This window comes from Rhinolophus sinicus, chromosome 8 (assembly GCF_057876585.1).
Source record: "Rhinolophus sinicus isolate RSI-liver-muscle chromosome 8, RSI-T2T, whole genome shotgun sequence".
Lineage (NCBI taxonomy): Eukaryota > Metazoa > Chordata > Mammalia > Chiroptera > Rhinolophidae > Rhinolophus > Rhinolophus sinicus.
Window position 1 is genome coordinate 42,622,111 of NC_142508.1, and position 18,534 is coordinate 42,640,644.

General features: G+C 51.9%; 1 protein-coding gene and 1 pseudogene across 6 annotated transcripts in view; both read left to right on the forward strand.

Annotated features, from left to right (window-relative positions):
• Positions 1–18,534, forward strand: part of GRIK5 (glutamate ionotropic receptor kainate type subunit 5) — a 54,027-nt gene that overhangs the window by 9,774 nt on the left and 25,719 nt on the right. For all 6 annotated transcript variants that reach the window (XM_074314266.2, XM_074314269.2, XM_074314270.2 and 3 more), the window contains 7 exons: positions 24–202; positions 1,666–1,719; positions 1,820–1,981; positions 3,515–3,667; positions 4,052–4,156; positions 4,289–4,396; positions 12,942–13,145. In XM_074314266.2, the coding sequence (XP_074170367.1) occupies positions 24–202; positions 1,666–1,719; positions 1,820–1,981; positions 3,515–3,667; positions 4,052–4,156; positions 4,289–4,396; positions 12,942–13,145 (965 nt within the window). The remainder of the gene's footprint in view (positions 1–23; positions 203–1,665; positions 1,720–1,819; positions 1,982–3,514; positions 3,668–4,051; positions 4,157–4,288; positions 4,397–12,941; positions 13,146–18,534) is intronic.
• Positions 4,409–12,934, forward strand: LOC148757556 (ubiquitin-conjugating enzyme E2 variant 1 pseudogene; annotated as a pseudogene).

The window sequence follows — 18,534 nt, forward strand, 5'->3', positions numbered from 1 at the left end:
CTTGAGGCTGACCCTTCCCCCAGGCCTGCTGCGACTGGAAGAGCTGGTGCGAGGCTTCCTTATCTCCAAGGAGACACTGTCGGTGAGGATGCTGGACGACAGCCACGACCCCACGCCGCTGCTCAAGGAGATCCGAGATGACAAGGTGTCCACCATCATCATCGACGCCAATGCCTCCATCTCCCACCTCATCCTCCGTAAGGTGGGTCCCCCATCTCTGATTCCCGTCAGGGTCAGGGCCAGAAACATGGGGGGCACAGAACGTCACCCAATGCCCACGGGCCGCAGTGGTCGCAGGGGGCTATGGAAACGCGCTTCCTACATGCAGATGATAATCGTGAAGTTTGTCTTTTGGCTCAGCTGCTCCCCAGCTGCACCCTGGTTGGACCCTGGACAGTCACCTCCCCTCTCTGTGAATAGTTGCTGTCTCAGTGGGTTGCTGTAGGGTTACTGAGTGGATGGTGGGGAAAGTGTGTGGATGTCGCCTGGCCCAGACCATTCTCTGGTATCTTTATTGAGTGTATTTTTTCGTTTGGCTCATCCTGTGGGCAGATAGAATCATGAAGAAGCTGGGGTTCAAGGGGAATGGACTGGCTCAAGATTACCCAGGAGGGGCCAGCGCTAAGTCCTTCCACCATGGGCCCTCCACATGCTGTCCATCAGTGACCCACTGAATAATTCATTCATTACTCATTGTTTCTTTGCTCTTAATGTTTCCTCATAATTTAATCTGTAGTATTTATTTATTTTCCAGTCTTGTTAAAAATTAAAACCATATGTCACTGCTGATCGTAGCTTATAGGAAGAAGTGTGGACAGAATCTATAGGGCTCTGGAGGCAGGATGGCTTGGAGAAAAGATTTCAGGCTCAGGAGGTGGGCAGGCCTGGCTGGGGCCCTGGTCCTCCCAAGTGAGCCAAGGGACCAGTCAGTGGTCACTTTCCTTTTGAGCCTGTCCATCCCTGTCGTGGAATGGGCTGTAACCCATGTGATGACAGCTCCTGCCACTCAGGCAATGCAAGCTGGTACCATCTAATGTTCTAATGACCATCGCGGGATGGGGTGGGCACTCCTGACCTGGAGCGGTCTAGCTGTGTTCTCCCTGGGAACTGTGCAAGAGGGGGCTCAAAACATGAATCTTGAGAGTCAAATTGGCTGCCTTTTGCTGCCATATGCTTTTAAAAATGGCGGGGGTAGTTTATCTGACCCATGACCAGGCTGAGCCCCACACATTAGCAGCCCAAACCGGGCTTTGGGGTAGCATGGGGGTGAAGGCTAAGATTAAGTTTACCCTCCCCGCCTGCCCTGTTTCTGAGGTGTCCCTTTGCCCAACTGTCTCCAGAAGGCAGTCTTCTAAGTGACCTAGAGAGAGATGCAGGCATTCAAGGGCGCCATTCTCTCTTCCAACAAAACCTTCATTCTACCTGGAGCACCAGTCAGCGTGATGGGACATGCGCAGTGGGACACGAGGGATCAAGGTCTCCCCCTGCCTGCACGCGGCGTCTTCTCCCTGTCTCTCTGTATCTGGGTGTCTCTTACCGTATTTCCCATGGGGTGTCTTCACGCTGGCCTGTCTCTAAATCTCTCTTCCTCTCTTGGCTTCTCCCCGTTTCTGCCTGTGGGTCTCTGCCTCTCCGGCCACCTCTTTGCCTGCCTGTGTTCTCCAGGCCTCGGAGCTGGGAATGACCTCAGCGTTTTACAAGTACATCCTCACCACCATGGTGCGTACCCCCAGCTGCCCCACTGGCCCCCATCCCCTCCCGTGGCGTCTGCCCCACTGAGGCCTGGCCCCAGGCCTCACCCCCCTCGTCTCATTCCCAGGACTTCCCCATCCTGCACCTGGACGGGATCGTGGAGGACTCCTCCAACATCCTGGGCTTCTCCATGTTCAACACCTCACATCCCTTCTACCCCGAGTTTGTGCGAAGCCTCAACATGTCCTGGAGGGAGAACTGCGAAGCCAGCACCTACCCAGGCCCTGCGGTGAGCCACACGCCCTCACCCCTGTACATAGACACTTCCAGGGCCCTTTTAATCTTGGCCAGATTGTGCTCAGAAACTCCAGTACTCCCACTCGTTTCTGAGTACAGGCTCACCCTAAGATAAGTCCTCTTCTCCACCTCCCACACCGCTCCAGCCACACTGGTCTGCAGGAGCCTCTGCTGCCGCAGGGCCTTTGCACTTGCTCTCCCTGCTGCTTCCTATGTACTTTCCCAGAGAACGAGCGAGCTGCTCCCTCATCACCACGCCATTGCTTAAATGTCCTTTCAGGTGTAAGACCTTCCTTGGCCCCCCTTTTTGAAAAACGGGAAACTACCCATTATTTAGCCCCCTTCCTTGCTGTATTTTCCTCTATAGCACCTGTCTTTAATCACCATGTGGCTTGCTCTATATTTTGCTTCAATATAGATACAGATATATAGATTGCAAATTCCCCGAGGGCAGTGGTTTCTGTCTGTTTGTTCACATTGTATCCCCAGCACCTAAAACAGCCTGGCTCAGAGTAGGTGTCTGATAATATATGTTAAATAAATGCAAACATCCAAAAGATGCATATTTATGTGTGTTTGTTCGCAGACATCTAGTCATATACCAAAATCCCAAGACACTCCTACGTGCACAGACTCCACGCCATGCGTACGCAGGGACATGACACATGTACAGGGACAGGCACGTTCACACCACCCCTGTGCCTACCGGCCCGGTGCAGAGATTCAGCCCTGCACACTGACCAGCTGAGAAGCACTCTCACAGACACACGTGTACACATGCCACGCTGGCAGCCACAGCTCGGTGGTTGGCGTGGATTGAGCCCTCACTGTGCGCCAGGCTGTTTTGGTGTCTTTACGTGCCTTATCTCGCTTGATCCCCACACTAGTGCTCAGAGGCGTAGATGGTGATTATCCCTACTTTACAGGGGAGGAAACTGAGTTTCAGAGAGAGGTGGGGTCTTGGCCCACTACAGGAAGTAGCAGAACTAGGCCTCCAGCTCAGAGCCACCTGCCTCCGAGGCCTGGGCTCACAACCATTGTGCTCTCCTGCCTTGTAAACACCATACCCACCCTGTGTATAGATAAACAGGCATATAAACGTGCGCTCGGACAGGCCAGTGGCCATCTTTCCCCGCCTGCATTAGCCTTGCGGACACGCAGATTCCCACGTGTGCCCTCAGGCCCACGAGTATGCCCCCACGCGGGTGATAGAGCAGGCCGTCCAGGCACACTGGCTCCGATGAGCCTTCCCCAATCAGACACACATAGCCACTGCATTCAGGAAGAGCTGCTCCCACAAGGGCCTGGGCAGCACGCACACCTTTTCCTGTCACACACATTTCCACTGTCCCACGCATTCCTCAAGAAAGACACTCAGAGACAGATCCTCTCTCCAGACTTGCATGGTTTTACATTCCTGGAGAGAGAGGAGTGGTCTGAGGGTGTGGGTAGCACTGCGGGCTGTGGGGCTCCCCTGGCTAAGCTGCCTCTTCCCCGTCCCACCCCACCTCTGCCCCCCACCCAGTTGTCGGCTGCCCTGATGTTCGATGCTGTGCACGTGGTGGTGAGTGCCGTGCGGGAGCTGAACCGCAGCCAGGAGATTGGCGTGAAGCCGCTGGCCTGTACATCGGCCAACATTTGGCCCCATGGGACCAGCCTCATGAACTACCTGCGCATGGTGAGCAGGGGGTGGGATGTGGAGGGGGCAGGGTAGTGTGGCTCAGGTAGGGCACTCACTGTGTCCCCCCTGCGGCCCCTCTGCCCTCTCCGCCCACCTCCAACCCCACCTACCATCTCTTGCTTTCTCTGGGCCTTTTTCTCCGTCTTTCATCTGTCCCTCCTCTCCTGGCTTTCTTCTGTCCACCTGCATGGCTGTTTCCCTCTGTTTGTTCCATCACCTCTCGTTTGCTGGTGTGTTGTCTTGTTCATTTAACTGTGGTCCTTCCTGGTCCCGCTCCCTCTCCCTCGTCCCCTCCACCTCTGCCTCTTCCCCTCTGAGCCTCTCCCACCATTCTCTCTGGGCCCCTGCCATCCTTCCTCTGGCCGCCTCCCGCCCTGCTAGGTAGAGTATGATGGGCTGACTGGGAGGGTCGAGTTCAACAGCAAAGGGCAGAGGACCAACTACACCCTGCGCATCCTAGAGAAGTCCCGGCAGGGCCACCGTGAGGTGAGCAGGCCCAGGGCCCTGACCAGGTGGGGGGGGGCTGGAGGTGGGAGCAGGGGCGAGGGCAGGGCAGGCCCCGGGGGGCTGAGGTCCTCAGCAGGATCCGGTAGAGAACCACATCCCTCTCCTCCCCAGATCGGGGTGTGGTACTCTAACCGGACCCTGGCCATGAATGCCACCACCCTGGACATCAACCTGTCACAGACACTGGCGAACAAGACACTGGTAGTCACAACCATCCTGGTGAGTGGCCCTTGTGGGGAGGCGGCGGATGATGTGAGGAGGAGGGATGTGTCTGCTGGCACAGCGCACAGACCAGTGGGGACATGACTCACGCACCCAACAAAGCCCGACTGGGACCCCGGCATCACCAGCCTAATCCCTGGCAGAGCAGGGGAGGACACAGACCTGCCGTCAAAGCTGGTCCAGTCCCGGGCTCTGCCAGCCTGCCGTCGCATGGCGGAGATGGGGCCGCCGGGCTCAGGAGCGCACCGCGCGCTCCACGAGGCCGCACAGGCAGGGCGCCCTGCTCGTGTCGGGCCCAGGGAATGCCCCTGAAAGTCACGGTCACTGGAGTTTTGTCACACTTGCCAATCAAGTGTGTTGACACATGCCAACTTATTTAATATCCATCTTGACGACGTGGAAACCGAGGCTCAGAGAGGTGAAGCGCCTTGCCCAGGGCCACAGGGCAAACACATGGTGTAGCCAGGATGCAAGCCGCGTCTCTGAGGCCCAGAGCCTGAGTCTTAACCACCGTGCTCTGTATCTCCAGTCCTCTCTTCTCATTGTCCTGCAGCTCTGGGGTGCTGCTCCTGCATTTCACCAGACCCGAGTCGGGGTCTCTGGGTTAGTGACTACTTGTCGAGCACCGTTCTGCACAGACACTGTGCTAGGCCCTTTGCAGGCGTCACTCTAAACCGCTCAGCTACTCTGTGAGGTTCGTCTTGTTTTCCTCCTTCTGAAGGTGTGGAAACAGGTCACGTAGCGAGTCCTTGCTGGAGCTAAGTGTTAGGCTCAGAGGCCGTGCTCTCTCCCCTGCGCTCTGCTGCCACCTGCCAGGCACAGTGGCTGCCAGGGGGTCAAGGAGGGGTGACGCACAGGACCTGGTGAGCAGGAGGCTGTCTGGAGCAGCTGGGCCTGGAGGCTGAGCGTGCCAGGCAGCCACGCTCCTTGTAGCAATCAAGTCCCTGGCCTGCTGGCATCTGTTGTCTATGGGGGCCCCTCGGTACCTCATGAGCTGGGCCCGCTAAGTTTTGAGAGGATTGCCACAGCTCCCACAGGATGTTAGAGGCCCCCTAACGCAGCTCATCACAGAGCCATTCCCTCAGTCCCTAGGGAACTCCTGATCTAAAAGTGGACCTCAAGTCCCACTGGAGAAGTGCCAGTGAGCCTGCTGGGGAGGGCCAGATGGCCCGCAGACGGGAAACCAGACACTTTGTAACAGCCTCACCGAGAGGCCCCAGGGCCAGGCCGGGCTGGCGGGGAAGTTGCATCTCTGTGCGTGTGGGAGTATGGTCAGTCCCAGGGGGTTCCTGAGGCCGGAAGAGACGGGGGTCCTTGGTGGGGAGCAGGGACAGAGGTCAGAGAGGGGATGTCAGGAGAGCAGAGCCATGACCTGGTGACTTTGAGTGTCTTCTCACACCTGTCTCCCCTTTTCCCTAAGGCCCACGAGCCAGTGTTGTTCTCTTCCTGATGTTCCTTCTTCTCTTGATTCATTCATTCATTCATTCATCCCACAAATATCTCCTGAAACTGCTGTGTGCCAGGCCTGTCAAGTTCTGAAGGCACAGGAATGAGTCATGGGTGGTCTCATGGTTTCCTGCCTCTTGAGGAGAAGAGATCCCAGTCTGACAGCGGAGATAGGCCTGGACACAGTTCCCACACAGGGCTAGAAGGGGCCCCCACAGAAAGGAGGGACTGATTCTGCTTTGGAAGGACTGAGGAAGGCTTCCCAGAGGTGCCGTTAGACTGGGCTTTAGAAGCTGTGTCGGAGTTGGTGCCTACAGAAGGCAGGGCCGGGCATCCTGGGCAGCAGGGCCATAGGAGCAGGGGCCTCGGGAAGTGTTCGTCCAATTGGACGTGGAGGCAGTGGGCTCAGTGTGCACAGCCGGACGTGCCCATTGAGTCACCAACATGTTCTGACTTGTGTTTCTGTGCAGGGCCTGCGTCAGGCACATGGGGTTTCAGAACTGAGTCAACCTGGGTGCCTGGGGCAAGAGGCAGTCAGGACTCGTCTTATTCCCTGCTCTGTTCCCAGGGCCTAGAAGGTGCCTGACATCTAGCAAACACGGAGGGGTGGTGAGTGGTGTGGCAGAGGTGGGGGAGGGTCTCTGAGGGACTCAGTTATGCTTACACTGTACCTTGGTGGTGTTGAGCGGGAAGGGGCAGGGCCCGATCAGGATGTGAACAAAGCTGCTGAGCCTCTGAGGGAGGCTGCAGGAGAAGGGAGGCGCTTCAGGCGGAGAAGGACAAGGCTTGGGCTGGGCCGCGGACAGGGCGGGGGACCTGATGTGGAGGGCAGCTCAGACAGGGCATGGTGGGCTAAGGGCTGGGCCAAGTGAGGGTACAGGAGGAGGTCCTCGATGCGGTGTCCCTGAGGTGGGGCTCACAGGTCTGGAGCAGAGAGTGGGCAGGCTAGTGCCAAGATTGAGAGAGGCCCCCTAGGGAAGGTGGGGGTGTAAGAGAAGGCCCAAGGAGATGAGGCTGTGTGGGGCCTTCCCTCAACCCCATGCCCTGCCCCTCCTGGGGAGTTCTCAGGGCACCCAGGGCCTCCCTTCATCAAGCTTTGACATCTCATCCTGCTCTTTGGTGACCCTGGGGTCAGACAGACCTCATTCCTTTCCCACTCCTTATACTTCAGGTTACTCAACTCTCTGGTTTCCATACCTTCATCTGTAAAACGCGTGTATTAATCCCACCTTGAAGGGCTGTGGGAGGATTACATGAGGTCAGAAAGCTCCCACTGGCGGTGCCCAGTAGGGAAAGTGCGCTGAGCAAGAGTCCCTTCCCCTTCTCTCTCCTGATCTGGCATCCTTGATAAAAATGGAAATCATCGTGGCCAACAACTTTGAGCACCATGCCAAGCACCTTTGCTTGTGTTACTCACTGAATCTTCACTGCAGCCCTGAGGTGGGTAGCGTTATGACCCCTGATTTTCAGGTGAGGTTAAGTGACGTGCCCAAGTCATCCAGCTAGAAGGTGGCAGAGCTGAGTTGATTTGGCACAGCCCATGTGCCTATCCTTTGTACCTGTTTTGGTTTGCCTTGATTTCTGCTTCTTTGCCTTGATTTCTGCTTCTTTACAAGCTCTCAGGGCTGCATTCTAGGCCTGGCTTTGCTATCCACATGCTAGGTGATTTGGGTGGGTCTCTTCTGTCTGTCCTCAGTTCCCTCCTTTAAAGTGGGGGAATTAAAATATTAATAACAGGTTGAAGGGGTTGGGCTAGATCAGGGTCCTTTAAATCCTAGATATGGATTTGGATCCCGGGTTCATGAAAGGATCCAGGCAAGCAGCTTGTGAGGAATGTTCTAGAACCCACCCTACCTTTTTTTTTTTTTTCAGTTTTAAGAGATTTTCATGAAAGTGTAACATGCATACAGAAACTTGCATAAATCCTAAGTGTATTGCTCATTGAATTTCTGAAAACTAAACATACCAGCCCTCCCGCCCAAGCCCTCATGCCCCTTCCGCTTTCTTCTGTCATCACAGATTAGCTTTGTCCACCTTTGAACTTCATGGAAATGGCATCGTACTCCTTGTGTTTTCTCTTTTGTCTGAATGCTTCTGCTCACGTGTTTGTGAGATTCGTCCGTGTGGTTGTGAGTGGGTTAGTCGCATTGCGGTACGTTCCGTCACATGCATGTACCACAGTTTACTCACCCACCAAATGCAGGTGCACCCCGAAGTGGTTTCCAGTGTTTTGCTGTTATGAGGAGTCCTGTGAACATCCTACTACACGCCTTCTGTTGAACACAGACAGCATTTCTGTCGAGTGGCTACCCAGGGGTGGAATTGCTGCATCTTTTCAGCTTTAGTACATACTACCAAAGTGCTGACCAAAGTGGCAATATCACTTTTCACTCCCAGCAGCAGTGAAGGGATGAGAATTCCAGTTGCTCCTCATTTTTCCCAGTGGTGAGTGAGTATATAAAGGAACCAATTATACTGTGGTTTTCATCTACATTTCCCTAATGATCAGGGCAGTTGACTACCATTTTGTATTTATTGGCTGTTTGGAAATCTTCTGGGAAATCTCTGCTCAAGTCTTTTTCCATTTTTAAAAAATTGGGATGTGTGACCTTCTTATTGATTTGTGAGTTATTTATATTCTGGATACAAATCCTTTGTCGGAATATGTATTGCAGATGTCTCTTCTCATTTTGTGGCTTGCCTTTTTACTCGCACTCGTATTTTTTGCCCAATGGTATCTTTTAATGAAAAGTTTGTTAATTTTACTAAAGTACTTTATCTATTGTTGGTGTTTTTTTGTGTTAATTCTTTAAGAATTTAATCATTCTCGGCCTACCCCCAAAGTCACAAAGATGGTCTCCTATTTATTTTCTAAAAACTTAATAATTTTGCCTTTTATGTTTAGATCTATAATCCACTTGGAATTGATTTTTATGTATTATGTGAGGTAGGGGTTCAGAATACAATTTTTCCATATGGATGCCTAGTTGAACAGCGCCATTTATTAAAACAGTCATTCTTTCCTCCTTCACCACAGTCTTACCTTTGTCGTAAATGAAGTCCACTTATGTGTGTGTTTCCAACCCTCTGTTCCCTTGTCAGTTTATCCATCTTTGTTCACATACCACATTGTCGTACATACCATAGCCTTAAATTAATTGTTAAAATCTGGTAGGTAAATTCTCCAGTTTTCATGTTCTTCTTTAGGATTGCTTTGTTTCTTCTTGATACTTTGCATTTCCATATATATTTAAATATCGTACTTCAGATTTTAAAAATATTTTAGTATTAAAATTTTTTAACTGGGGCAGGGACAGAAGCAAATACAAACCTATATTAAATAGAATTCAAAGAGGGGGTAAAGAGTGAAAAATCAGATTCCTTCTCTCTCAAGTTCCTCATTTCTTTGCCCAGAGGCCATATCCTGCCAGAAGTGTCTGTGCGTGTATAAGTCCTCACTCTTTCCTTCACAAAGAGTGGCATATTGTACACATTGTTCTGTAGCTTGTTTTTCTTCCTCTTAATAGAGCTAAGAGAACTTGTTATTTTAGTAGTTGCCTGGGATGCTTTGATGACATCAATAACCTTTTTAACCTGTCCTGAAATAAGTTGTTTCAGTCTTTGTTCCTGCTACGAGCAATGCTGCCGTGACTCTCTGGGTCTTACATTTTGTGTACAGGTGCGCAGCCCTTTGTAGGATGATCTTAGAATCTGACTTAGCAGTAGTCCACTGTCTGTCTGCAGTGCTTTTGCAGAAGATTCTTTTTGAAGCCTGAAAACCTTGGATTAGAGGCTCCTTAAGACCCTCAGTTCTGATGGTCTAGGGCTCTAGGTTGAGTCCTAGATCATTGTTTTTTTCTGTATCTTGAGTTCTGTTTGCAGGCCCCAGTCCCTGTTTCTGGCTCTATAAGCTCAGACCCTGGTTGTGACCGTGACCCCAAATCCACAACACAGGTGCCTCAATCCTGAACGTGGAGATCAGCTTGGCCTGGTGGAAGGAACGGGGCTTTGGAGCGCGTAACAGCTCTGCCCCGTCTCCCCTCCCCACTGTCCTGCTTCAGCTCTGAGGCCTTGGGCAAAACACTTGATCTCCCTGAGCTCCAGTTTCCTTCTCTGTATGTCAAGAGCGCTGTAGGAGAGCCTTCCAGCTCTAACACTGGGTGCTTGTCTAGAGAATTCTTGATTTATGATTCTCCAGCTTTGCTATCTGACCTGGGTCCCTGTCTCTGTCTGGCGACTCCTATGTCACTCTTGGATTCTGTCCACTTGAGTTCAGTTTAGCACAGGTCTTAAGAGCAGAGCTGTGGAGTCAGACTGACTTGTCAGTCTCAGCCACTTACTACTTAGCTTCTCAGGACCTCAGTGTCCTCATCCCTAAAGCAGAGGTAATAATACCAACCTCCCACGCTGACAGAATCGCTGGCACACAGCGAGCCCACAAAAATGCTAGCTGCTGCTGCTATTATTAGTAGTATCTCTCATTCCTTCCCCCAGTTCCACAGTTTTGGATTTGGAAAGGCAGCTTGGTCGGGAGAAAAACACTGACTTCCCTCTATCCCATCACCCCTCAGCTGAGGGGCTTTGTGGGGTCCTGGAACCCAGTAATAGAACCTGGCCTCATAATACCTATCACTGTGCAATAAACCACCTCAAAATCTGGAGGCTTAAAACAATAATGGTTATTATCTCTCATGATTCTGTGGGTCAACTAAACAGTTCTGCTGGTGTTGCCTGAGCTTACTGTGGTTAACGTGTTCAGCTGGTGGCTAGGCTGGGCTGGAAGGTCTGCAGTGGCTGTGGGTGCTGGCTGTTGGCTGGCTTACCTCGGTTCACTCATCCTGCAGCAGGCTGGCCCAGGCTTCCTTACACTGTGGCCCCAAGAGGCTGTTCCGAAGGCCCAGGTTCTGGAATTCACACAGCATCATTTCCACCATGTTCTATTGACCAAAGCATCTCAAGGCCAGCTCAGACCCAAGAGGTGGGGAAATTGGCTCTACCTCTTGATAGGAGGAGCTGCAAAATATTGCAGCCATGTCTACGTCAGAGCTCAGTAATGGTGTGTTGCGTGACTGAGAGGTGACAGGTCACTTGACTTCTGCAAGCCTCAGTTTCCACATGTATAAAATGAGTGTAATAACACCTTCCGTGTAAGGTCACCTAAGGAATTAAAGTGATAGAATCCAGAGGACACGTGCCCCACATGGTTGTACTCAGCCTCACTACATGCTCACTGTCGTAGCTGTTATTGCCAGATCTCTCCTGGCTATTTCCTAAGTCTTAAAATCCTTTTGGTCCTAAGTCCAAAGTGACATTGCACAAAAAGCCATTTAGACAATAACTGTGTCATGATAAGTTTCCCAGTTGTTACCGGCATCTTCGTGTGCCTCGTCTTATCAGCACTTGGGATGTTCTCTCTGCTTTTGGATGTATTTGGCCCAATGGGGGTCCATAAAGTTTGCTCCAACCCCTCAGAAATAAGCATCCTCGAAGCAAACCAGTTGTAGACCAGAGATTGCAAATTGTCAGGTGTTTGTTTCATCTGCACAGCATTAAAACAAAATTGGTATTAGAATTTGAATTGTTGCTAAGCTTTATAATCAGGGTTTTTATAAAACCATCCAGGTTTCCAAATTCTCTCAACATTGGGCCATCCGGCATCTCAAGCCCACTTCCCTCGTGGCAGCATTGGGCGAGAGCTGGATCCTGGTGGGGGAGACCCTTCTTGGTCCCTTGCTGGCTCATGATGTCAGTGCAGTGGGTCGCTATTACTTGTGTAAAAAAACGTAGAGCGGGAGCGACAGCGACAAAAGATGGCAGCCACCACGGGCCCGGGAGTAAAAGTCGCACAATTTCCAACTGTTGGAAGAACTCGAAGAAGGCCACAAAGGAGTAGGAGATGGCGTAGTTAGCTGGGGTCTAGAGGATGATGAAGACATGACACAAGATGGACAGGGATGATAATTGGACCTCTAAGAGCAATTCATTAAAACCGAATATACAGCCTTAAAATAGAATGTGGACCTAAATACCCAGAGGGACCCCCGTGTAAAATTTGTAACAAAAATTAATATGAATGGAGTTAATAGTTCTAATGGAGTGGTGGACCCAAGAGCCATGTCAGTGCTAATAGCAAAATGGCAGAATTCATGTAGCATCAGAGTTGTCCTATAAGAGCTTTAGCCCCTAATGATGTCTAAAGAAAATAGAAAACTCCCTCAGCCACGTGAAGGACCGGGTTACAGCAATTAATCAAAAAGAAAACCCACAGCCCCCCTCCCCCATTCAATTTAAGCAATGTTCGTTTTCCACAGTAGTAAATTTCCTAGCTACATCTTGTAGACCTCAAAGTAATGGAAAGGAAGCTCCTATTCAAAGGCAGTTTATCTTAAGATACTGTAAATGATACTAATGTTTTGTTTGTTTGAAATATATAAGTTCTGTAACGAAAAAAATGTAGAGCAGAACAAAATATCAGTTCTACAGGCATAAGGGTTTTGTGGAACTAAGTCTAGTTACAGTGTGTGAGTACACGCACATATACGTGTGTGACTTGGGTTGCAAAGCAAAATGAATGTCTTGCTGGGGGTACTGGTCAAAAATGTGGAAGCCCCTGTTCCCATTGGCACGACTTCCATCCAGGCCGATTCACTCTTAGGTTACCGTCCACTCTTGTAGGCATTTAAGGTTGAGACACATGAACGCCAGGTTGGCCGGTGGAGATTAAAACAGTTCCCTGCGATCTTCTAGGGCAGGGGTGTCCAAACTTTTTTCAACGTTTTTCACCAAGGGCCATATGCGGTAAAATACACAAACAGCCGGGCCACTCACTCGAGGTGAAGTACGTATTGCCTCACCAGGTTTATTTAAGTAAACTAAGTATATTTTTGGAATTTGCTGCGGGCCAATTAAAAATGGATTGTGGGCCGCAGTTTGGACACCCCTGCTCTAGGGGCTGGTAGGGCCCAGGTGCCCTGGCTTTTAGGCCTATTCCTCACTCTGAGCGGATCCCTGGTCTAGCTGCCCGGCCTGGGCTCTGGGATCCTGACCCAGCCTCAGATGCCCCGTCTCTGACTCCTCTTCTCCCCTGCCTCTCCAGGAGAACCCATATGTCATGCGCCGGCCCAACTTCCAGGCTCTGTCAGGGAATGAGCGCTTTGAGGGCTTCTGCGTGGACATGCTGCGGGAGCTGGCCCAGCTGCTGCGCTTCCGCTACCGCCTGCGACTGGTGGAGGACGGGCTATACGGGGCGCCCGAGCCCAACGGCTCCTGGACAGGCATGGTCGGCGAGCTCATCAACCGGGTACGGCCAGGCTGGGCCAGGGCTGGGGAAGGGGTCACGGCCTGTGCAGGCGAGGGAAGGTGGGCAGGGGACAGCCAGGGGAGCCCCAGAACCAGCCTGGCATTTACAGAAGAGGAATGAGTCACTGGGGGCTACTCCCCTCCCGCCAACTACGCCGGGTGAGCACCATGGGGCAGACACGGGGGAAAGAGGGGCAGGCACTGTCACCTCCTGTGCCCCAAATGTTGGCCAAATGCTTCCCCTCGTGCCACCATGGCTTAGTAGGTGCTCCAAGATTTGTTGAGTGAATGAAAGAGATGTGGGGTGGGGAGCAGGCAGAGGCTGGTAGAGACTTCCTGCGGGAGGCAGGGCTTGGGCCAGGAGGGCAGGGACGGTGGCTCATTTGTACGCCATGCCCAGCCTGTGCCAGGATGGCCTGGCACATGGCAGATACCGAGGCCAGCTGCTGAACTCACAGATGCGCTCGTTCACTGGGCGTTCGTTCAGCATCTACCATGTGCTTTGCATCTGCTGGCAGCTCAGGATATAGTGGTGAGCACAGTGGACCTGGACCCTGCTCCCACGAGCTTAGGGTCTCCTTAGGACACAGAAAAGCAAATGACCCCAAGACAGAGCCATCAGGGCTGTGACTGGGGCATTTAGTCCTAGAGTAGGCTTCTTACCAAGCCAGGCATCCAGGGAGGGCTTCCCAGAAGCTGTGACACCCAAGCAGGTACTCAAAGGATGTGGAGTCAGAAAGGAGGGCAGTGTGTTCAGAGATGAGGAAGCGGCATTTATAAAGGTGGGGATAAAAGAGGGTGGGGTGCCCTGGAGGCACCACGGGCCATGAGTTTGGGTGGGATTTGGATGAAGGTGAGGCAGGAAACAGGCAGGGCCGAGGGAGGTTGTAAGTGAGCTTGGCTGAGAGAAAGGCAGCTTGGTGCATTGGAAAGAATATTTTGAAGTCAGACCAACCTGGGTTTAGTGCTCAGGTGAGTCATTTCTCTTCTCTGAACCTCAGTTTCCCCTTCCTGGGATGAGAATAATGATACCTGGCAGGTACTGAGGGTTACAGAAAATGGATAGCACCACACATGTTGCTTGTCAGAGAGGGGGGCCCATATGTAGTTCCCCTTTTTATTCCCAGCATGAGAAGCTGTGTGGGCAAATGGCCAGAGGAGAATTGTGAGGGGAGACAAATGGGCCCCCGACCTAGGGCACACCAGGGCAGGTGTGAAGAGCACGGACCTGTGGCCATTAATGGTTAGGGCAGCCTTGACATTGGACTTGGCGAAGGGCATAGGATATTCTCACCCTCTTGCCTCTTGCATCCCAGAATTCACTGCATCCAAGCCCTTGAATGTCACCAGGGTATACTTGAGAAGGCCATGTTGCTTGACAAGGACATTTATCCCTTAGGGCACTGATTTTCAAAAGTTGTTTTGCCTGCAGAATCTTTTTTCCAATTGAAAGCACCCTCAGAACGCTGGACAAAGCAGAGCTGCTCTGGTGGAGGCAGAGGTGGGGGTGTCCCCGGGGTCCTGGTGCTGGGTCTCCCTTACCCCACCCCACAGGCAGGCCCGAGGCACTGCCCCACAGGCTGCCAACTGGTTGAAAGCTTCTGCCCCAGGTGGGTTTAAAGGGCCTGAAGCTGGAACCTGAGGAGACAGGAGGCAAGGAGTGTGAGAGCCGGTGACGAACCCACCTGCCTGCCCGGTTTCCCTGTGATCTCCATTTTCACAGCCCGCTCCTCAGCCATGTAGGCTTAGAACTCTTTGTGTATCAGGGCTCCCAGAAATAAGCAGACTCCAGGGGAGTAGACTCCCCAAAAGAAGTCACTAAACTAGACTCCAGTTCATCAGCAAAGAAGTAATGGAATAGTCTGATTTATAGCTGTGTCACCTCAGGCAAGAGTCTTGACCCCCTGTGCCTCGGTCCTACCCCATAGAATGGGTGGGAGATTTGGTGCGATGGTGCCTGGGTGAACATAGTGCAGTGGCCTGGAGCTTTTCTGATCAGTGACTGCAGTTGTCCTGAGTCCTGTTTGAGTCTTAGCTATGCTGCGCTCTAGCTGCGTGACCTTGGGCAAGTTACTTAACCTCTCTGTACTGTCATTTCTTCAACTGCAAATTGGGGAAACGACAGGCGCTAGCATGCATGCTAATGTGATTTCCATTGGCACCGCCAGCACATATGTGCATTCATGTGTCCCTCTGCTCTCCAGCGAGCGTTTGTTGAGTATCTACTGTTTACCAGGCCCTGTGCTACACCCTGGACATACAGTGGCCAGGCCTGGCTTTGTTTACTGAGTGGGTAAAGTTTGGCTCTCAGCAGGAGGTCCATGGGATGGGGGAGCCCAAGGGTTTGGAAGTGGCTCAAGTGAGGAAAGAGAATCAGCCAGGTGGGAGTGCAGCAGGGGCTGCCAGGTGACCTGCAGGGAGGTAAGGGCATGGCAGATACGGAGATGCAGGAGAGTCTGGAGACTGCCAGGGCGGGGGACTCAGCAGAGGATGCAGGCATTCCTCCCGTTTGTTTCTGGCTCGGGCAGCTGGGCGAAGGCGATGACATTTAGGGAGAGAACACTGGAGGAGGCGCAGGCTGGGAGGCAAAGGATGGGCGGGGTTTGGCCTTGCCTCGCTAGCAAGGCTCGGCGGCCTGCCGTGGGATGGCTGAGTGCTGAGCTTTGCACAAATACTCTCCACCAGCCTTACAGTAGCAGCAGCTGCATTTGTTGACCTCATGCCACGTGCCAGGAACTTTTCAAGTGTTACTTTCTTCTACTAATAGTTCCTCATGGCCCAGAAGATCACTGCCCTCCTACGGATGAGAGATCTGGGGCCCAGCGGTGAAGGGACTTGCACCCCCACACACACACACTCACACCACCACCACAGGGCTGCAGCAGGGTGTGTCTGGCCCAAGGCCTGTGCCCTTTCCAGACACCCAGCAGGTACTTGGGGAGCCTGCAGTGAGCAGGGTAACGCTCACTCCATGCCAGCCCTTGTCCAAGCTTTCTGAACTTATGTTAACTCCTTGACTCCTCGACCACCGCAAGAGGATGGACTTCTACTATTCCAGCGTTCTCTAATGGACAGAGTGAGGCACCAAGGTACCATGTCCAGGCCACACAGCTAGTGACAGGAAGAGCCAGGGCTGGCACCCCAACTGGCTGGCCCAGAGCTGATGAGTAACTTCCAGATGGAAAACAGCCCAGGGCACCAGCATCCTCTGAGCTTCCGCCCGCACTCCCACCCCCACCCCACAGGGCTCTCTGGCCAGTCTAGAATTATGGCCCATTTATTCCACCCAGTGGCCACTGCTGGAATTGGCCTCCCTGCCATCAGTATCTGGTGTGAATTAAGGTCCCTGTCCCTCTCACCAGCCTCCTCACTAGCCTCTGGCTTCCCATCTCTCTCCATTTCAGTTTGTCCTCCCGTAGAATCATTCTACAATTCAAATCTGACCTGTCAGTCACATGCTTTAGCTGTAGCCCCCAACCCCCTTAGGATAAAGTCTGCACCCTCCAGACTGGCTCTCACGGGCAGAACAGATGTCTTAGGCTGGAGTCCCAGGAAGCAGACTCTGAGATGGAGATTAGCAGGCAAGAGGTATATTGGGGTACCCTTGGAAACCAGCCTTGTAAGAGAGTGAAGGGGCAGGCTTGGGCCGAGGGGGTAGTTGAGCTGCGATGCAGTCATATGGCCTCAGCAGTCCCACAGGCAGCTCTGGAGCTGGGATGGGATGGCCATAAAAGCACCCCCCACCCCAGGTAAAGAGGCAGGCCTTTATACCCCCCACCTACATGTCATTGCAAGGGTTGTGCCTTAGGGAAGGCCAGGAACTTGGGAGAGGGGACTCTGCAGAGTGCTCAGCCACCAGCATGCTGCAGCTGGGGTAGTGGGTGCCCGATCCCAAAGAAGGGTCTGGGCGGCCACCACAGCAGCCACTAGGGCTGTGAGCTGGTTAGGAGCCAGGCAGAGCCAGCTTCAGGTTGCCCGCATGATCCCTGGCAAGTCACTTCAGCTCTCTGAACTCAATTTCCCCTCTAAAAAGGGGTGATGTTACCTCCCTCACAGTTTTGTGGGGAGTAGGGAAGGACAGTGCCAGATCACAGAGAAGAACCCGGATAACAGGAGCTGGGCGGGTAAGGCGTTTGGATGTTATTTGTGTTGTGTTGGGAAGCCACTGGAAGGTTTTAAGCAGGGAATGTGCCGTGATCTAATTTCTTTTTATTGAGGTGGAATTCATATAACATAAAATTAACCACTTTAAAGTGTACAACTTAGTAGCATTTAGTACATTCACAATGTTGTACAACTACCGCCTCTATCTAGTTTCAAACATTTTCATAACCTGCAAAAGAAAAGGCTATTCCCCTTTAAACAGTGAGTTCCCATTCCCCCTTTCCAGAGCCCCTGGTGACCCTCAACCTGCTCTTTGTCTCCACGGAGTTACCTATTCTAGACATTTCATATAAATGGGATCATCCAGTTTGTGGCCTTGTGTGTCTGGCTTCTTTTCACTGAGCATAATGTGTTTGTGGTTCATCCATATTGTAGTGTGGATTGGAATTGCATTCCGTTATAGGGCTACATCCATTGCATGAATGAGTGACCTTGATTTAATTTTTAAATCATTTAAAAATGATTACTCTGGCTGCTCTCTTGAGAAATAACTAGCGGTGCAAGAGTAGAAACAGGACAGTCCATTTGGAAGGCCATTGGGTTTGGAAGATGCTAGCTTGCGCTTCAGTGGTAGCTGTGTCAGCAGTGCCACCAATAGGATGTGCGCAAGAGGGAGAGAGGACTCCAGGGTGTGTGCAGGGTTTGGCCTAAGCAGCTGGGGAGTGATGAGGCCGGTTCCCACCATGGGGAGGATGTGGGAGGAGCAGTTTGGTGAGATCCAGGAAGTAAGTTCTCTCTGGGCATGGAGAAATTAAGATGCCTGTTTGAAATTCAAGTGGAGCAATACGGATTTCATTGTGCGGCTGAGTGTGAATTATTTAATTCGTCTCCTATTGATGGATATTTGGGTGGTTTCCAGTTTTTGCTGGTATAGACAATGCCACCATCGACTGGGCCCGTGGATTTGTGGGCGTGCTCCCGAGGGATGAATTCCAAACAGTGGAAGTGCTGGGTCAAAGGATATGAATGTTTTTTAAGTGTATGCTGCCAAATGGCCGTTCCAAAAGGTTCCACCAATTTATATTCCCACCAGAAGTGCACGAGAATGTCAAATTTCCCACACTCTTGCCAACAATGGATATTATCAATCTTTTAAAAAAAGTCTTTGCCAATCTCAAAGGCTAAAAATAATATCTTATTGTTTTCACCTAAACAGAATGTACATGGCTGCATATTAATCCCCACGTGGATGTACTTATTTTTTTATATTTAGTCATTTCCAGTTT